We start from the raw sequence: 20,081 nt of genomic DNA on the forward strand, positions 1-20,081 counted from the left end.
CGATCAAGCTTTTCAGAACCATTAATGGTTTACACGATGATTTGCACCAGTGAGCTCATCGGACACAATTAACCCTCATCTTATGAAAAACACCTTGTTTGATGGGTATTTGCAAGACGATATTCTACAGCCGAATGCAGTCCCATACTTGCAGACTCTTGGACCAAATGCCATACTTTAAGATGACAACGCTCGCCCCCATCGATCCCTACTGGTGACTGACTACCTGAAAAATGTTGGGGTGCACCGGATGGATTGGCCTGCTAACAGTCCAGACCTGAATCCCATGGAACATCTGTGGGACCAGCTTGGCCTCGCTGTCCGCGCCAGAACCACCAACACATCAACTGTGGCTGACCTAACCAGGTTCCTTAATAAAGAATGGAACGCCATCCCTCATCATAAGCGCATCTCAAGACTTGTGTGCAGCATGAGAAGAAGGTGCCAGGCTGTCATCAACGCCTACGGATCATCCACTTGTTACTGAACTTTTTGTATCAATAAAGTGTATTAAGATCAGTGAATTGTCTTGCTCTATACCAAACTTCTTGTCTCAATAAAGTGAATTAAGATCAGTAAAATGTCTTGCTTGTTTGAATTACAGTGTCAATTTGATTGTTCACACGGTAACACAAAATAGCTAATTTTGGCACATTTGATTTGTGACTTTGTCTCATTCTCATTAACGTAGTCAAGTCCAGCAACATGTAATCATTGCAATTGTGGTATCATTTTAAAGAGGAACAGTTCAGCTTTGCAATGATATATACCATATACAAAGAGAGTATTTAATAATAACAAATATACTGGATTGAAAAAAGTTTCCTTACTTTTTGTGAGTAGTTACAAACAGCATGTTATTCTTGCACACTATATAGTGTGGACAACTCTGTGTTTATAAACAAAGTGCAGGCTATATAGTGTGCTTATAAAGACAGCGCTTTGAAATTTGAAAAAAAATTAATAGACGTGACTTTCATTGAACTCTGCCAGCTTATGGAAAATGAAGTGAATTGCCAAGAGATTATACTTGGAAATGGGTCTTATATACAGACGGTGCATTTATGTCTAATACCCTTTTGAAGATAAAGTCAAAAGAATATACATGGATGGTTTTGTAGATGACTGTGAATACTAAAGGCTACATCAAAAGCAATAATATTTCAAAAGAAATGGGGAAGCAACGGATATATTTATTTTAAGGGCAAATCAAAATTAATTTTCTTCCGGGTAAGGAGTCTCGAGACTGCGCATACTATTTTTTCGTTTATGAAGTTAAACCAGAGATGATTACGAACACGATGATTTTCTTAACTTCAACGTTTCGAAAGTCGGAATTCAATGTCTCAATTTACTAGAAAAACCATGCACTTTTCGGAACATAAGCCAAGTGGAAGACCCGGAACCTCTTTCTTTTAATTTGCCGGTTCCCTGGAATCCATTGTGTATAATTAAAACATGAACGGGAAATGTCCATTACTGCTCATGAAGAATGATTTTTAGAAAATACTCTTTCCTTTGGTTTGCCGGTTCCATGTGTATGCAATGAAAACATGAACGAGAAATGTCAATCTTTACTGCTCTTGAAGAATGATTTTAGAAAGTACCTCATTGCGGAGAATATGTACACCTAACACGGCAACACCACAAAGCTTTTTAGTAAATGGGGCGCTGTCTCTATACCATGTATCAAATAAAACTAATGCATCATATCGCAACATAATGGTTTTCAATAATCTGTTCTTTTTTAAGTATTACTATTGGTGTTTGCTTCTTTCTTGTGCGAATCGAGAGATCAGTAACTTTCCCCGGGATTAAAAAAAGGGAAATGTTATGAGCTCCTAAAAATTACATACACACATGCGTGTCAGCATGTGCTGGCATATCTTGGAATGTCAATTTTCTTGAAAGCGTCGTACACACTGGTCAGCTCATGCCTTGATAATGATGTCCTAAGGTTGGACCAGCGTCATTTGTATTCACGATTTGGAATTTCAACTGCCAATGATAGATGAAACCATAGATGAAAATGCATATGGTTAGAAAGATGTTTTAAAAGTAGAATACAATGGTCCACACAACAATGCCTCGAAATTGCGTGGTTTTCCTTTTACTTTGCGAACTAACATGGTCGGCCATTTATGGGAGTCAAAACCATAAATGGCTGACCGTGTTAGTCGTGCGAATCGAGAGATCAGTAACTTTCCCCGGGATTAAAAAAAGGGAACTGTTATGAGCTCCTAAAAATTACATACACACATGCGTGTCAGCATGTGCTGGCATATCTTGGAATGTCAATTTTCTTGAAAGCGTCGTACACACTGGTCAGCTCATGCCTTGATAACGATGTCCTAAGGTTGGACCAGCGTCATTTGTATTCACGATTTGGAATTTCAACTGCCAATGATAGATGAAACCAAATTATGAAATTTAAGTAGGCCTAATTAAGAGAACACAAATAAGGATCTTTTTAGTGAGAGTAAACAATGTCTGTGCGTAGCTTTTTATGTTTTTAAGCAGCTAGACCAATGAAAGTGGGCCAGGTTGCTTGCGTGTGTGCCGAACATTATAGATTTGTTAGTTTACACTTTTGTCATTAAGCGTATTTTGTATTTAAATAAGTACGTTACCATTTGGAATCATAAATGAGTGTTTTTAATGGTTGAAAAAGAATGTAATAAATAAATATGGTTATCGAAAATACGAACTATCGATTGATTAGTGTGTGGTTGATTAGTGAATATTGATGATACAAGCATGAATAATCATGAAGAATGATTAACAGTCTCTTCTACTCACACTACAAACTTCTGAGTCAGAATTGACCCGGATCCCGGCCTGTGGGGCTTGACCAACTTTGGGTAAATATGAAACAGCATTGTGTTAAAGGAACACGTTGCCTGGGATCGGACGAGTTGGTCTATAAAAAGCATTTGTAACCGTTGGTTATAAAATGCATATGGTTAGAAAGATGTTTTAAAAGTAGAATACAATGGTCCACACAACAATGCCTCGAAATTGCGTGGTTTTCCTTTTACTTTGCGAACTAACATGGTCGGCCATTTATGGGAGTCAAAACCATAAATCGCTGACCGTGTTAGTCGACGAGGTAAAAGGAAAACCGCGCAATTTCGAGGCATGGTTGTGTGGATCATTGTATTCTACTTTAACAACATCTTTCCACCCATATGCATTTTATAACAAACGGTTACAAATGCTTTTCAAAGACCAACTCGTCCGATCCAAGGCAACGTGTTCCTTTAAAATTAACAAGAGCTGAATACATCACACTGACACAGCCTTGCGCGTTGTTGGCCTTTTGCAAGTTCAGCCTCGGTCACTTATGAGCAAGCAGCGCTAATGCTGGGGGAAAAAGTGGCACAGCAAGACCAATCACCCCTAAGAACGAGGTTGATTATAGTGTCTTGCTTGGGGGCTCAAGTGGCGTAACCAGGATTCAAACCCGTGGCTGACAAATGTACGCAACAACAGGAACAAACTTGCTTTTTAAACAAACAGGTGTTATTAATTCAAAATCTGTTTGAAAAGATGAAAATAGAGAGCTAGTATCTTATTACATAATACCAGTATCAAGACACAATGGAAATGCAATATTTACAGAAAAGTAAGGAATAGTCACCCCTCATATCATATAACATTTATGTCGTTGTCTACATATCCACGAAAAAATGTAACAAATCGAAAGTAAACTTTAACAACAGTAGAAATTTATTTACAGAGGATAAAAGGCATAAAGAGCACGGAATCAAAAGTTGTTTTTACCCTCATTAACAATGGACATTCTTGACGCAATTTTGAATCTGGAATAACTTGCTGCACTTTGCTGTCAATAGATTAAAAAATTTAAATATTGAAAATTGAATAACTAATATTTTTCCCAGAGTCAGTCCCATTTCGTTTGAACGAACATCCAAAAATTTGATTTAAAAGATAATTTAACAAACACTGATAGACCTCTCAGGAAAAAATGCATTATTCGGATTTTAAATGCGTCATATTTCTCAGATGGTCATAGATAACAAAGATAAGGCCTGGAACGACACAGAGGCCACGGGAGCCATGTCCTCTGTTGCCCTGGTCTTGACCTTGGTGCCCCTTAAGAAGACTTAAAGATTTTCCTATGTTGGAATTGCCCTTTGAAAAAATTAAATTGCCCTTGCCCCCTCAAGAATTGCAGGCCAGATAAACCTGAATTGATTGATCCAACCCAACACTTCCAAAATCTACCACATTCCCCCCTGACCGAACCCCCTTTCCAACTGCACCGCCCCCTCCCAACTGACTCAAATGATCGCACCACCCAAAAAAAACACAACATTGTGGTTGTTTGATAGGACTAGATTCCCTGAGAATCTAAGACCAGATTCTGACTGAGCAGTCGCTGCTTCCAGACACCAGGAAGTCCCCAGACTTATCAAAGCACACTGAATGAACCGCGTCTTCGTGACCAGTCAGTGTGGACACCTGCAAGAGGAAGAACAAACACAAATACATTTTAGTAATTTGTAAAAATCATTACTGACAGTTGTTGATGATGGCAGGTATTATTCTTAAAGACACTGGACACTATTGGTAATTGTCAAAGACTAGTCTTCTCACTTGGTGTATCTCAACATACGCATTAAATAACAAACCTGTGAAAATTTGAGCTCAATCCGTTCCCGAATGTGCAAGACAATAATGAAAAAAAAAACACCCTTGTCACATGAAGTTGTGTGCATTTAGATGGTTAATTTTGAGACCTCAACTTAATTCTAAATCTGAGGTCTCAAAATCAAATTCGTGGAAAACTACTTCTTTCTCGAAAACTATGGCACTTCAGAGGGAGCCGTTTCTCATAATGTTTTTGTACTATCAGCCTCTCCCCATTACTCAATACCAAGAAAGGTTTTATGCTAAGAATTATTTTGAGTAATTACCAATAGTATCCACTAACTTTAAAGACATACTTGAGCGAAAACAGCAACAAGTGTTCTATGCTGAAATTCATATCAAATGTTTTCGATCAACAAGTAAATTTATTTCATATGAGATAAAACAGGTTTTAATTGTGTAAACAAATTAAATCGTTTTAAAAACCCTTCTTATGCGCTTTTCAGAAAGATTTGTGAAGAGCCCTGTTAGATCATAAGTTGGAGTACTGTTTGTATAGCCACCATAAGGTCTACCATTTTGTGGAGTCAAAAATTTGATTCCACAAAATATGACATAAAAAAACACACAATTTCATGTAAAATTGTAAGACCATTTTATTCCACCTTTTAACATATCTTTCCATATTCATTTCATAACAAAGGCAAGGTGCCTCTTTAATTCAATATTTTTTATTAAATGTTTGAGATAACCATGATCATTCCTACCTGCCCCGTAGCAACCTCATACATCTTTGTTGTGCCATCGTTACTTGCTATGGCCAACACGGACGCGGATCCATCAAATGTGACTCTGTTAGCCGGATGAGGGCCGACGTCAACGGTAGTCATGGGCGCGCAGGTGCGTATGTCCCACAGTTTGACGTTCCCGTAGCTGTCACATGACGCAACAATGTCACCCTTGAGGCTAAAGGCAGCGTGATTGACAGAGTGCGTGTGACCATAGAACGTCTGTCCACAGATACCCTATAAGAAGAAGAAATATAGAGTCAATCAGAAAAGTCAGTTCCGAAACTGGTTTTTGTTTTCCTCCCAGTCATCTCTAAAACAATCATCTGGGCTCAATTTTTATAGAAATTTTGCTTAGCAAATTTCTTTGATGATGGAGTCCAAGCGGGAGTCAGAACCCCTGGGGCCTTTCTCAAACCTCGGCTTGAGCTCAGGCTGCAGCTCCAGGCTCCGTCTGCTGATGTTTGAACCACCGTGTTCAATAACAAATACATAGGTTCAAACTAACGATCTTTCCACTGCGTACGTAGCAAGTGGAGCCCAAGCCGGAGACAGGGGTGAAGCCGAGGTTTGAGAAAGGCCCCAAGCAAGAGTTGGAGCTCAGGCTGAGGTTAGGAAAAGGCCCTTAGTGTCAAAGAAAGGCAAGTGATTTTAAAACTTACAGTTCGTGAATCCCACAATGACACCGTCTTATCAGCAGAGCTGGTCAACAGGGTGTTGGAGTATGGAAGGAAGGCGATGCTGTTCACAGAGTCTGCATGGCCACGAAGCGTGAAGCGACAACGTAAACTGAAGAAAATAATGACAAGGTAAGAAAATATGTCACCCAAAGTTCAACCCCAACCAATTTTTGATTTGTCGGGATGTAGGACTTTCAACCACAGGTATGTGGGTCCGAATTCCAAAGCTTGAAATCAAGGTACTAAACCACAATAGAACTTTTTCATGGTGCGGCCTTCTTAATTTTCTCACATTCAACTCAATATAACCAAACCGAGGGAGGAAAGATAAACAAAAATCTGCACTACACTGTATGACTTGATGGGCATTGACTCCAAAAATGGCACTACACTGTACAACATGAGGGACATTGACTCCTAAAATGGCGCAACAGAGATCATTATGATGGTGATGTCAGGCGAATCAGGTCACTGAGAGATCAAAATGGATAAAGGCCCGGTGAAACAGGCCCCGATAACGAGAACAAAAACCAGATAGTTAAAAATGCACAACATCGATTGGTTGAATAAGCGTGGGCGTATTCTGCGTGGCGCAATTCAACCAATAGAATGCGTTCTCTTTGCGTCATGATTGTTTTTCGCTGTCGCTACGGTGTGACTCGGCCTTTAGGGTGCCAAAAGCACAATGGGCAAAAGAGAACAGAACAGAAACTTTCCCTTTTATGTTTTATCTTTTAACAAACTAACCTGTTGAGATCCCAGACTTTAGCCGTGTTATCCATCGAGCAACTGGCGACGAAATCACCGCATGCATGCCAAGAGCATCCCCAAACTGTAGACAAGAAAAAACTAAAGAGAGTGAGGCCATATCCGAGTTGGCGGCTACAGCTACGGCTTTGACTGTTGCTAAGGGTGAAGGACATCTCACACTTCAATGCAGCAAGCCATAGCCGAAGCTGTAGCATTTTTTTCTGTAGGAAACGTTTACCTAGGCCTATCTAATTATAAAACTTCAACTTTATTTACATTTTATTTTTAAAAGTTTTATGAAAAATTGCCCCTGACAAGACCAAAAGATCACCCAAATAAAAATGTCAATTAATGATTATTACAATAAGAATAGATGAATTGCATATTATAGGCCTAAACAAACAAAAAACCATTAAATATTGCAAACACCAAAAAAAGTTGATTAAAACAATCTTTGCTATAAAACAAAAGTAGAAAAGGCTGAAATATGAAAATTACCTCAATACAGAATATATTGCATACAACAAAAGAACAATAAAGATTGCAAAATATTAAACTTCCTGATAAGAGTTTACGACACTGAAATACAATGAAATGTGACAATAGGAATAGAAACAATAGGATTAAAACAATATGAGGAATAAAACAATATTGTTTTTACAGGACAGCCCAGGCGGCTCAATTGTGACAATTCTAACAATAGAATAAAGAATATATAAATTGCATACAAAAATAAAACAATCAATATTGACAATGAAATACAAAGAAATGTAATAGAAAGAGGAAAAGTACATGTCGTCAATACCCTGTGGATGTCAATAGAAATTGAATTTGCATTATATAATAATAATATTTATTCTGGCAACCATATTTACAAGCAAATGTACACACATTAAACATATTGGTGTCATAAGCAGCAAGGAATTAACACACATATGATATTAATTCACATGGAATAAAAGAAGTAAAATCATTTGAGAATAGTAAAGGGTATGTATGACTTTTCAGAAAACTGTGCTTTCAGGGAAAAGTTTTTGTACACATCTTTAGGTACAAATGTTAAAATAACATCAGGGGCTAGTTTTATTGCATTGCTTAACACAGAGTTCATCGCTAACAGCACCCTATAAAATCAAATGAAATTTGCCCCTGGACATGCTGGAACTGCTAAGCACTTGAAGAAAATCATGTTCTTACTAAATTGTAGTTACACTGACAAAATACAATTTCAGATATTAAAGCACTGTGAAACAATATTATGGTTATGGTTGGGGGTATTTGTTTGTTTCAAAATAGGAAAAATGCAGTTAGAGATGGATTCCCATATGTACTTGTTGATTTTCTTACCTGCATGTTGATGCTCTGTGAATGTGTGCACACATTCTGCCTTGGAGAAATCCCAAATCTTAACAGTGGAGTCGCCGCTGGCTGTCACAAGTTGCGCACCACTGCAATGATCACAGAAATTACCACCGTATTAGGGAAACAGTTTTATTTAATCAAGATAAAAGTAGGTACTAATGTAAAGAATGTAAAGTTCTACAATTGAGCCATTTGTCAAAAAAAAAATTGAAAATATTATTTCAAATCTTCTTTAAAGGCACTGGACACCTTTGTCACAGACCGATATTCTCACTTGGTGTATCCAAACATATAAATGCATAAAGTAACAAATCTGTGAACATTTTCAAGGGAATAATGAAAGAAAAAAAACACCCTTGTTGCACAAATTTGTGTGCTTTCGGATGCATAAAAAAGGCTTCAGGCCTGAAGTCCTAAAAATATTTTAGTGAGAAATTACATTACTTCAGAGAGAGCCAGTAGGTTTTTATGCTATAAGTTAAGTGAAATTGACCCCTGGTCTTTGACAACTATCAGCATGTATTATGAATTTGGGCTCCATTGTTAATCATGAAACCCGATATGAGGTGAGTGAAGTGTGTGTCCTACCTGGGATGGAAGTCACAATCAGCGACCCAATCGCTATGCCCTTCTCCCGTCATGATGATGTCACCGCTGGGTATGGCCCACATCTTCCATGTGTGGTCATCGCTCACTGTGGCCAAGATCTGCTTCCGTGGATGCAGAGCAATACTGGGATAAAATAACATAAATTATTAAATATATGCATGGTTTTGCGGTAGCACCATGTGTATACCTACTTTACTGTGTAGATTTTGCTCTTGGAGAACTTGTCTTGCTGTCTTAACGATTCGTTGACTAGCCTGCTCTCGTCATTGTCAGTCTAGAGCAGGCAAGTCAAAATGTTGGTGTGAATATACACTGATGTCTCAACATGCAATGCTTTAATAGTTAAATCAATACAGAATCTCTTTAGGCATCTTCGTAACTACACCTACCCACTGACGGCCAATGAGTGAGCCTGGATGGTATGAGTCAGGCGGAATCCCCCAGTGCGAGTCAAGTGAGCAGACGGTCCTTTGATGTTTGTCAGCTGAGGATTCACGCCGGTATCCGTTGGGAACTCAGAATCCTGCACAGTGAGCAAGAAATAGAAAATCTTAACCATTAAGGGAGTGCTAGGAAGCACAATTTTAAACTTATTTTCAACAGTTATAGAGTAGGATTAATAATCTGGGCCCAATTTCATAAAGCCTGTAAGCACAAATACAATGTTATCAGTACAAATTACATCAAGTTTGAATTGAAGTGGCTAGTGCCCGACTCAATTTTTGCTTAAAAGAAGTTTGAGAAGCAGTATTTCCTTCTTAACAGCTTTATGAAATTGGGCCCTGAGCTTTGACAATGCACTAAAATCAACCTTGTGTAAGAGCGCTCTTTTTTATTTATTTTTGTTTATTTATTTATTTTTGATATCCAACACGGATAGCCGCCACTTACAGGAATCATTAAAAACTATGTATAAATATAAATATACATATGAATATAACAACATATAACACTAAATATTAGACAATATTGATAAAAACATTATTATAAGTAGACATGAATAGTACACCGAAACCCACATCAAACAGACCAGGGAACACCAACAAGTACACAAACACACATCGGACATTAAAACAAACACATGTAGTAAGAATACACAAACAGAACAACACACGAAACCCCAACAGGGCTTGCCCAGGACTCACAATGTTTGCCCTATTATTATTATTATTAATGCACTACAGAGATATCTTTTTAGGAACAGGGTTGCACTATCGTACAGCTCAATTGCCTCCAAAGTCCCTGTAATTGCCCCGATGTGACATGACTTAATAAGCTTTAAAATATTCACATGTGGTGATAAAGCCTGGTTCATATCAAAATGTTGACGTCACAAATTCACAGTGGAAACTACGCATCAGTGGACTTGTGATGAACTCCTGCAAAACATTCGCTGTGAAAACAGCCCTGTGACATCAAACTTTGTATCGCATTCGCATTTGCAAGAAGTTTGGACTGGGCCTCGTTCTTCATCAATGTTTTGTTAACATAGTAAAATGAAAAAAACTTACATCAGGGTGTCTCGGTTGGGGTTGTACCGTGACGTCCATGTTCTGAGGGTTGGGTTGGCGTGGCATGGTGTTCACTTCCCTGGCTTGACGGACGCTACTCTGTGTTGGGCCAACCCCTGATGCAAACATCAGTCTACGGTCAGACTTGGAGAGCTCCATGGATCCTGACTCGCGGCTACTTCCTTCTAGATTACGAAGTGTGGCTTGGAGACCAGAAACCTGAACACATAGATTCATAGTAATAATATTAATAATTGAAGTATTATATAGCGCACGTACACGTATCTACCAAACAAGGTACTCAAGGCGCTGAGATATACAAAATTTCAGAAAGATTATTGAGCTTATGATTTCTGAAACCCAATTACATGTATTTTTCACCTTATAAGGGTTTACAAAGACGCATTCAGCAGCCAATGCCAGGAACACCAGGGCGAACCCATTCTCTTTTCATTATAAAATGCACTGGGTTCTTTTAATTGTCCTACACAAAACATGGGACCAACGGCAAAGCAATGGTTAGGTGTCTTGCTTAAGGACACAGGTGTAACGACTGGGGGATTCAAACTTGCAATCTGCTGATCAGAAAACACCAGTTTGAATTCGGTTTTCTTAACTGCTCAGCCACAATTTAGTAAGAATAGTGCTAACATTACATCACTCAGTGACAATCATAGCCAGTGTTGTAGCCACGGGGAACAAAGCTGGGTGGGCTTGCTCAGGGCTCACAATGTTTGCCAAGCACTCTTGAGCCCAGCACAGATTTAAAAGTATAGTGTCCTGTGCAGTGATCTGACACACAGCTAATGATAAGGATTATCAAATACCATAGAGAAAGAACACAGTCAAAAGGCCTTTCAACTTATTGCAACTAAAAGCTGATCACATCATGTTCCAAGAGAAAGTGGGAGGAGCTGAGGGAGTCTACTAACTTGGACCAATCAAGATGGCTGCTTTGGATGATTGACATACCTGATTGACAGATCGGTCTCTCTCTAGCTTAGCCAGCATCTTCTCTTTCATGGCCACCTCATATTTCTCCTTCAGTTGCGACAAGGTCGGCTCATAGGACGCGTAGTGCTTCTTCAACCTTGTATTGATAGTAAGATTTTATCAAGTCATTGCAAAGGTGGTGATTAGAGCTTGTAAAATTTACCCTTAACAAGGTTTCTTTTGTGTGAAAATGTGTGTTTCGTGCAAGAGTGTTCAACCAATCTGGGCACCAGTGGCTGATTTATGTCGAACAAATTTGTTTGGGTAGAGAGAAAAATTTACCCGGGCTAGATTTGAACCATCGGCCTCTTACAACTGAGCTAATCAGCTCTATGTTGGCGGTAACGAGTAATGGGGAGTTGTTAATAGTATAAAACATTGTGAGAAACGGGTCCCTCTATAGAAACGCAGTTTTCGAGAAAGAAGTAATTTTCTACGACTTTGATTTCCAGAACTCAGAATTAGATTTTGAGGTCTCAAAATCAAGCATCTGAAAGCACACAACTTCGTGTGACAAGGGTGTTTTTTCTTTCATTATTATCTCGCAGCTTTGAAGTCCAACTGAGCTCAAATTTTCACAGGTTTGTTACTTTATGCATATGTTGAGATACACTAAGTGAGAAGACCTGTCTTTGACAGTTACCAATAGTGTCCAGTGTCTTTAAGAATTTTGTAGCAAGAGGGTTAAAATCAGTAACTCCATCGGCAGGTCAGTAAGAAACTCAAGATGTAAAGGTAGAATGAGCGACATGAGCGACATGTTTTTACCGTTTGATGTCATCGATGAGCCTGTTCTTCTCCTGAACTACTCTCTTGTGATGCATACGGTTGAAATCTCTCTCCTTGCGCAGCTTCACGTACGTGTCCTTAGCCTTACTGTTATAAAAAGAAGAAAACAAAAAATACAAAGAATCATTCATAAAACCAGCGCCCAATTTCATGGCTCTGCTTACCGTAAGAAAAGACTCAGCGCATGTTGAAGCAGAGAACTCTGTGCTTACGCCAAGCGTAGTTCACGAGTAAGCGAGGTATTTTGGCTTGTGCGCGTGTATACTCCATGTTTCTTAGCATTCTATGCTTACACAGCTAGCGCACAAATTTGGCGCTTGCATGTAAGTGGAGAATGGTGATGTACGTAAGTGGAGATTTTGAATTCCTTATTTGCAGGATTTCAAAGAACACTAGTGTACATTACAAGGGCTGTACGACTTACTTTGCAGCATCCTTAAACTTGTCCAAGTCTCTCCTGAGTGTTTTGACCTGGAGGTCAAGCTGCTGGTTGCGAACATACACATCAGGGACAGTCTTGACGTCTTCCTCGTTCAGTAAGCCTCGCTGCTGCAGCTCATACCTAACAGTAAACACAAGGTTGAACATTGGCATAATTGTTATGCGCCCGGAAGAAGGGCGTGCAAAAAAAAAGTAACTGGAGAAAGTAGGTAAGCAATAAAACGTGCCTAATTGTGTTTCATTCATACATGTACATTTTTGGAATGAGAAAACTTGTCCTTGGGCTAATTTTCGCAACACAAATTTATCACTAATGTCGTATTTTGTTTGTAAGGAGCCATCTACACTGGTTCACAGCTTTATGCTACTAAAACAAGTATAATCTGTGTGGCTGGAAGAAGGCTGTACTTCAGTATTTACCCAATTCACCTAATGTCATCAACACAATAATCATGTCAACTATAACTTAAAGGCTCATTACAGAATTGGTTTCTGCTAACAAAACAGTTGCTGCCAATGTAAGCACTTTATGTAATCCACCCTATACATTAACTGACAAACCTGTAGAAGTTTGAGATTGATTGGCCATCTGGGTCACGAGAGAATAGTGAAAAACCAATTACCAATCTTGCATTGCATCGATGCCAAAATAAAAATGAATAAAACGCTCACTGAGCGATAAACTCCAAACATCAAGTTAGATTATTTATTTCTCATCAAATTATGACATTTCAGACAGAATTTTTTCAAGGGATGTTTTCAACTATCACCATCATTAGACCGTGTAAGTTTTATGTACATCTGTGTTCTTCACGATTTTTGTTTCCTACCAATTCTGTACACTCCTTTTACTTATAGTTTCTTCCTACAATAATCTTGGTTGCAGCATTTTCAAATTCAACGTCCCTAGGTGTCTTGTACAGTAGAGTGCACATCTTTGGCCAAGCAGTGTTTACAAGCCTACCACAATTTTTACAAGTAACTCGACTCCCAAAATGGCGGGCCTGAAAGACATTAGCTGCAGAGGATTTGTATCATGTGATGTTTTTAAGAATTTTTACTCCCGCTGTTATAATTCCGTTTCTTATTTTCAATTTGCCTCGTAATGCCATGTTCAGGGCCTTAGAACATATCTACATGATTTAGGGCGCTATATTACATACGTTTTGGTATTACTATTATTATTATTATTATCAATTTGATTTTACCATTCTGTTTGAAAGCAATCCAGAGTCCGCATCATGCCCATCTTGACCAAGAAGTTCCTGACGAAGTCATCCACCACCTCAGGCCTCAGGTTGACAGGAGGAGGGACCATGCGCTCTCCAGCCGTCTAAGAGTTTAAGAAGTTCACAAAAAGAAGATTTTCAGAGGACATATCTAAAAGTCACGTTCTACCCTGTCATAATCATGAAGGATTTTCAAAGAGCCGCTCTAGTACACAAACATGCTGAGGAGCTGCCAAGTTCTAAAGCACAGCAAAATTATGCTTACCAGATTAAGGTTAAAACTTGTATCACTAAAGATGTCAAACCTATTTTAGGCATTTAAAAAAATATATAACAGAACATGTTTTAAATAATTTTGGGTTAAACATAGAAAACTTTACAAGAGCAGGACTTGCACCTATAACATCCAGATTAACGTGCCAGTGCTCTACCAGCTAGTCGGACGTGGCCGTCCCCCATCTCTTAAAAAATATCCTTGTTCATCACATGTTCTCTCAAAGCACAATCTTTCTCGTGAGGTTAAACTTTCAAATTAGATTTTCAAAGATGTTTCTAGACGGTTGACCAATGTGTACAAACTCCTTGAGATATGGGATGAGAGAAAAATCAAATGGTCCCAAGTGGGATTTGAACCCAAGACCCCTGACACTCTTTATTTTACTCTATACACCATATTTTTCTCTCGGTGTTGCAAAGATGCGCAATTGGGCAAAGTAACAAACACAAAATTTGGTATGGTGCCTAATCACCATAGAAATGAAACAACTTAACATTGGATGAGGGAAAAATCAAATGGTCCTCAGTCAGATTTGAACCCCAGACCCCTGACACTTCGGGCAAATGCTCTGGCAACTGTGCTAGGAGGCATAGCGGTATACTCCCTTAGGTTTTCCCTAAAAATCATGTTTTTCTCTCGGTGTTGCATATAGATGCGCAATAGGGCAAAGTAACAAACACAAAATTTGGTACGGTGCCTAATCACCATAAAAGTGAAATAACGTTCCAAACAAAAGAAAAACCAAGAAGTCCTCATTGGGATTTTAACCCAAGACTCCTGACACTTTTGGCAGATGCTTTATCAACTGACTTATGAGGCACAGTGGTAAATTCCTTAATGAGCTTAAACGTACCAATGCATCTTGATCTTCCTGAGCTTCTTGAATAGTTCTCACTGCAGCATGAAGATCCTCATCTGGTTCTGAATTCATCAAATATAAACGCTTGCAGTTTAGTTTCAAGACATAGGTACAGGATTTGGATCATACAGACGATGATTTGAGAGTTGTTTAGGTTGATTAATTTATTGTTCAATTAGGATTAGGGTATTTAAAGCATGTGGACAACAATGGCAGGTCTGACACTCTACAGAGGCATCAGACTGTACAAGTCTGGCGTGCACTGGAGCAAGAAAACATGAGAAGTTTGTTCAAGTAACCTGACCTGAGGTCAAGTTTAAATATTAGGTTTTTTTTCGTCTGTTATTTTGTTGAATTAACTTTTACTTTAATATGTGTTGTTAATTACATTTTCAAAAACATGTAGTTTTCATGGCCAAAAATTACGTTAAACTAATGTAATGGACGAAACAAAATCTCCCAAATGTAAAACTCAACAAGGTTGGGACCACAAAGGTCATGGAAGTTCAAATACCAGAAGACTTCCACAGTCTATTGCCTTCATTGCCCCTGGTTGTTGCAGGTCTACGGAGGCCATGGCCTCTGTTGCCCTGGTCTTGGCCTTGGTGCCCATTGAAAACTTTCCCAATGAACAAGAAAGTGTCATTTTCCCAATGAAAATGGCCTTGACCTCTCAAAGATATAATTCCAGGCCTGAACAAAGAACTTTGAACGACTTACCTGATGCGAAATCATCATCAATTTCCACTTCTTCATAGGGAAACTCATCATCAGAGTCAACAGGTAATACGGCCTCTGGGTGAAACTCAGTTAAGAAAACTAATTCATGCTCATTTCACATTTTTGAATTTCTTGATCTTCGTAATTTACATTTATTTATTCAAACAAAAACAACACAAATAAGAAACAAATAAATGAATGTACAAAATAAAAAATAATGCTAAACAAGACGTTATTGTTACACATCCAACAGCCAATTAAAAGATGAATAGGACACTTAAACAAAAATGTTAAGTTTTGATGCGTGGGATGAAAACCCCAACTTTGCCAAGGATGGGGAAAACCCATCCCCGTGCAAACAAAATCCAGGAACTAATAGTAAAAAGAAAAGTAAAATAATATTAAATGTGACATTGACTCAATTTAGGATTGCAGACATTTCATTCATGTACCTGTGCCACTTCCGTACCCTGGACACTTTGTATCTTCGGGACACTTCGTACCGCAACCAAAACTGGTCATTTCGTATCGTAAAAACCAAATTGTTTATTTCGTACCATCTGAACATGGGCGAGGTACAAAGTGACCACCAGCTGAGTCACTTCGTACCCTCATCCTTGTCACTTCATACCTTCATTCAAATCTGATTCCTTAATATGTCTGTTGAGATACGAAATAATACTTAATAAATCATTTTGTTTAATTATCTGGAATGTAGAGGGTCATTTTAACGTGCAATATCTAGTTTTAATAATTTAAAAATATTTTTCTTTGTGATTGTTTACAATCACTAAGTAACTTAGTTTTAACTATTAATAATAATAATTATTTTTTTCTTGAATCTTGGTGGTCTGTGATTTTATTGTAGGTCTTTTGTGGCCTTTTTGCCTTTTTGTTTATTTATATTCTTAAATTATTCATTTGTAAAAATGGTTGTGATTCAAAGACAACTCGTTCTTTTGGTGCGACTTTTGAAATGTTTTAAAAAAATAAATAAACAAAAGTTTCCTGACATCAAAGTTTACAGGTTGACACTAAAAATAAACAAAAAACAGGTTGACACTAGGGCTAGGCCTATAAATAAATAAAAGACATGTTTTGCCAAACAATGACCGCCAAAAATGCATAATACAATTTTATAAATACACCAATACACCAAGATTATAAGATATAATAATAACAATAATAAAAAAAAACGTACATTAATATCGCGCAGTTACCTATTAAAAGGGAAGGTACACTATTGGTAATTGTCAACCAAAGACCAGTCTTTTCACTTGGTGTATCTCAACATATGCATAAAATAACAAACCTGTGAAAGTTTGAGCTCAATCGATCATCGGAGTTGGGAGAAAATGATGAAAGAAAAAACACCCTTGTTGGACGAATTTGTGTGCTTTCAGATAGGAATAAAAGACTTCTAGCTAGAAGTCTTTTACTAATTTAGTGAGAAACTACCTCTTTTTCAAAAACTATGTTACTTCAGAGGGAGTCGTTTTCCACAATGTTTTATACTATCAACAGCTCTCCAATGCTAGTTACCAAGTCCGTTCTTAAGATAATATATGTTTTGAGTAATTAATTACCAAACGTGTAGGTCCTACCTTCCCTTTAAATTTACTCTACTGCGCATTACAAGGAATACAAAAAATGCAGAGAAAAAATGAAAAAACAAATACACAAACAGATCAAGACTGAATTAAATGGGTGAAGTAAACAAATAGGTTCTTAACTTAGATTTAAATAAATTAAAGGCAGTGGACACTATTGGTAGTTACTAAAAATATTTATTAGCATAAAACCTTTCTTGGTGACTAGTAATGGGGAGAGGTTGGTGGTATAACACATTGTGAGAAACGGCTCCCTCTGAAGTGCCATAGTTTTCGAGAAAGAAGAAATTTTCAACGAATTTTGATTTTGAGACCTCAGGTTTAGAACTTGAGGTCTCGAAACCAACCATCTAAACACACACAACTTCGTGTGACAAGGGTGTTTTTTTCTTTCATTATTATCTCACAAGTTCGATGACCGATTGAGCTCAAATTTTCACAGGTTTGTTATTTTATGCATAAGTTGAGATACACCAACTGTGAAGGATAGTCTTTGACAATTACCAATAGTGTCCACTGTCTTTAAGTTTTAAAAGAAGACTGTCCTTTCTAATCTAATCAGCCATTCCATTGTGACTCGCGTGACAATCTCACTGGTTTTCCAACTTTTGAAAGATCTATACTCCAAAATATAACACATGGCTCTCATGTAACTCAATTTATATAAACTTAGTGAAGAGCCCTATAACAACAAATAAAAAAGGAAAACAAATTGTGTAGGTATCATGTTTTTATAGGAGTTCCAAAAATGTGACTCGCGTGACTGCCAAAAAATGAAAGGTGTTGCATCCCTGTATGCCATTGCCCAGTCGTGAGAACTCAGAGGAACTTTTTAGTTACAGATCACTTTTTTTTTAAGTACAAGAGAAGCACTATATTATACTATAAAAAGTACAAAATAAAAAGTTTTTACAAAATTGAAAATTTGTTAAATGCAACGTGACTCGCGTGACAGAAGTTTGTGACTCGCGTGACAAGTGAGAAAATATACAATAACTAAACAGGATACTGCATAACAAGAACATTTTATTTCATTCAGAACACTCAGAACTTGAAATTGAATCTTTTCATAAAAGGAAGAAACGCCTGAAGCAACATTTAAAGGAAAAATTATCTGAACAGGCTTTGACTTAAACATGGTAATGTTGGGGTGGTTCTGAAAAGAATTGGCGGTTTAACAACACTGTCTGGTCGAAACGTTGAGTTGTTAAACCACCGGTTCTTTTCACAACCACTCAAACCCATAGAGAGAACCCTTACTAGAAATTATTATATTGTTTTGTGATTGGGTAAAGGACTTTTTTCTCACTACGCTTGGCAGAGTGGTTAAGAAACCACAAATTTTGGTGTCAAGTTCTAATGGCATTAGACTGTGTTAGGCTGAGTACATGTAAATCTGATAAGTAATTTCTTTATTGATGCCTCCCTCCAAATCTAACTTAAGAATACTGTCTTAAAATACCCAGTTTCATCAAATATTTTTGTTTGTTCTTGTTTTAAGTTTATCATTCCTTGTATTATTTAAATAATGCAGGTAAATTATGCAGATGTGAGCACATTGTACAGTGCAGTATGCAGTGTATGTAGTTTAACATGATCTGCTGACAGTGTGCCAGGTTAAAATTGTACAGTGTTATAATTCATTGTTCTAACACAAATTTATAAATTCAGGGGCATAGTAGTATGTTCCAGTGGGCTGGGGGTGCTTTGGTAACATTCCATAGACATCATCCCCAGAATACTTTGGTAGCTTTTGCTAACCATGTGCATTAAGTGCATTAGCCGTGACTCGCGTGACAAACTCGAGGGTGTTTTTTTTTGTTTAGGTAGAAGGCCTAGGTAAAAAAAACTAATTAATTCTTGAAAGACCCTTTGAAAAGACCACTATTATGAGAGAGAAGAAAAAAAATGTTGAGGGTCTACAATAGAAAAAATACTATAATCATTTTTTTTGTGACTCGCGTGACAGTAAAACGAGGGTAAAAATTAACTACCATTTTTCAAAAGTTAATAGTTCAAAAAGGCATATTAAATTTTGGCTGTCCTTACTAATGACTCTTTGTTGTTTATACAAAATGATTAAATCTGAACACCTATTGATTCATGATTTTTTTTTCAAAACCTGAATTTCAAGGATTTTTCAGACTTTTGTGTACACTTTTTACCCTTTACTCACAAGGCTGTCGCAAAAACAATAAAGAATATTTGTATAAAGTCTTTTTAGAAGAAGAAGCGCTAGGTGTTCTTGTTTCAAAATAAATGTAAAAACTTCAACAATAACCATTTTAAATTTTTTACTATGAAGCGCAAATACCACGGAATGGCTGTAATGCAAGGTAAGGTGGGAGATTGTTCCATTGGAGCGGCGTATAGAAATGCCCGATCACCTAATGTAATAACATTAATTATCTTCAATAGCACTACGAGAAGTTAACGACTGGCACATGAAAAAAATACATTTTGTTTGTTTCTGTATTTTAAAACAGCATGTTCAGTCACTGTCACCTGTGTAGTGTGTTGACGAGTGCTCGCTTAATTAAAAATTCCGTTTTGTAAACAATTAATTTTCCAACACATTATTCCATTAACTTCATGGTAGGCACCACCATAGTCCATAGCATAGGCAGTGCAAATAGACCTCAATATACCTTAAGTAGTTAACCATGGGAAAAAACTTATGTGAAAGAAAGAATAGTGCAAGGATACGTTCCAAATAATAAGCCCCGTCTTCGCCGGCTCTTTCTCCTGCAGCGGTCGCCATTTTTATTGTATCTTTGAAGTTTGCTACAAGGTCTGGTACACATCTAATCGTATACAAATAACAATGTAGGAGCGAGTGGTGTACCGAC

The 20,081-nt window shown here is 37.6% G+C and overlaps 1 protein-coding gene across 1 annotated transcript; it reads right to left on the minus strand.

The window, feature by feature from the left end:
* Positions 1-4,275: 4,275 nt before the first annotated feature.
* Positions 4,276-20,028, minus strand: LOC117288592 (sperm-associated antigen 16 protein-like). Its single transcript, XM_033769507.1, has 15 exons — positions 19,939-20,028; positions 15,623-15,697; positions 14,897-14,964; positions 13,746-13,870; positions 12,521-12,658; positions 12,076-12,183; positions 11,287-11,404; positions 10,315-10,533; positions 9,193-9,326; positions 8,783-8,926; positions 8,180-8,280; positions 6,830-6,914; positions 6,065-6,191; positions 5,382-5,639; positions 4,276-4,485 (listed from the first exon to the last, which is right to left on the minus strand). The coding sequence occupies exons 1-15, from the start codon at positions 19,991-19,993 to the stop codon at positions 4,375-4,377; spliced, it is 1,866 nt and encodes a 621-aa protein (XP_033625398.1). The 5' UTR covers positions 19,994-20,028; the 3' UTR covers positions 4,276-4,374.
* Positions 20,029-20,081: the final 53 nt, after the last annotated feature.

The sequence above is a fragment of the Asterias rubens genome, chromosome 3 (assembly GCF_902459465.1).
Source record: "Asterias rubens chromosome 3, eAstRub1.3, whole genome shotgun sequence".
NCBI lineage: Eukaryota > Metazoa > Echinodermata > Asteroidea > Forcipulatida > Asteriidae > Asterias > Asterias rubens.

What these genes read in the sequence shown, in the direction of transcription:
- LOC117288592 (XM_033769507.1), bottom strand. Translation starts at nt 19,993, where the DNA reads ATGGCGACCGCTGCAGGAGAAAGAGCCGGCGAAGACGGGGCTTATTAT. An exon ending in CACTCATTGGCCGTCAGTGG is followed by an intron (nt 8,927 to 9,192) that starts GTAGGTGTAGTT and finishes ATTTTATCCCAG; the next exon opens with TATTGCTCTGCATCCACGGA. An exon ending in ATGAGGTTGCTACGGGGCAG is followed by an intron (nt 4,486 to 5,381) that starts GTAGGAATGATC and finishes TTCCTCTTGCAG; the next exon opens with GTGTCCACACTGACTGGTCA.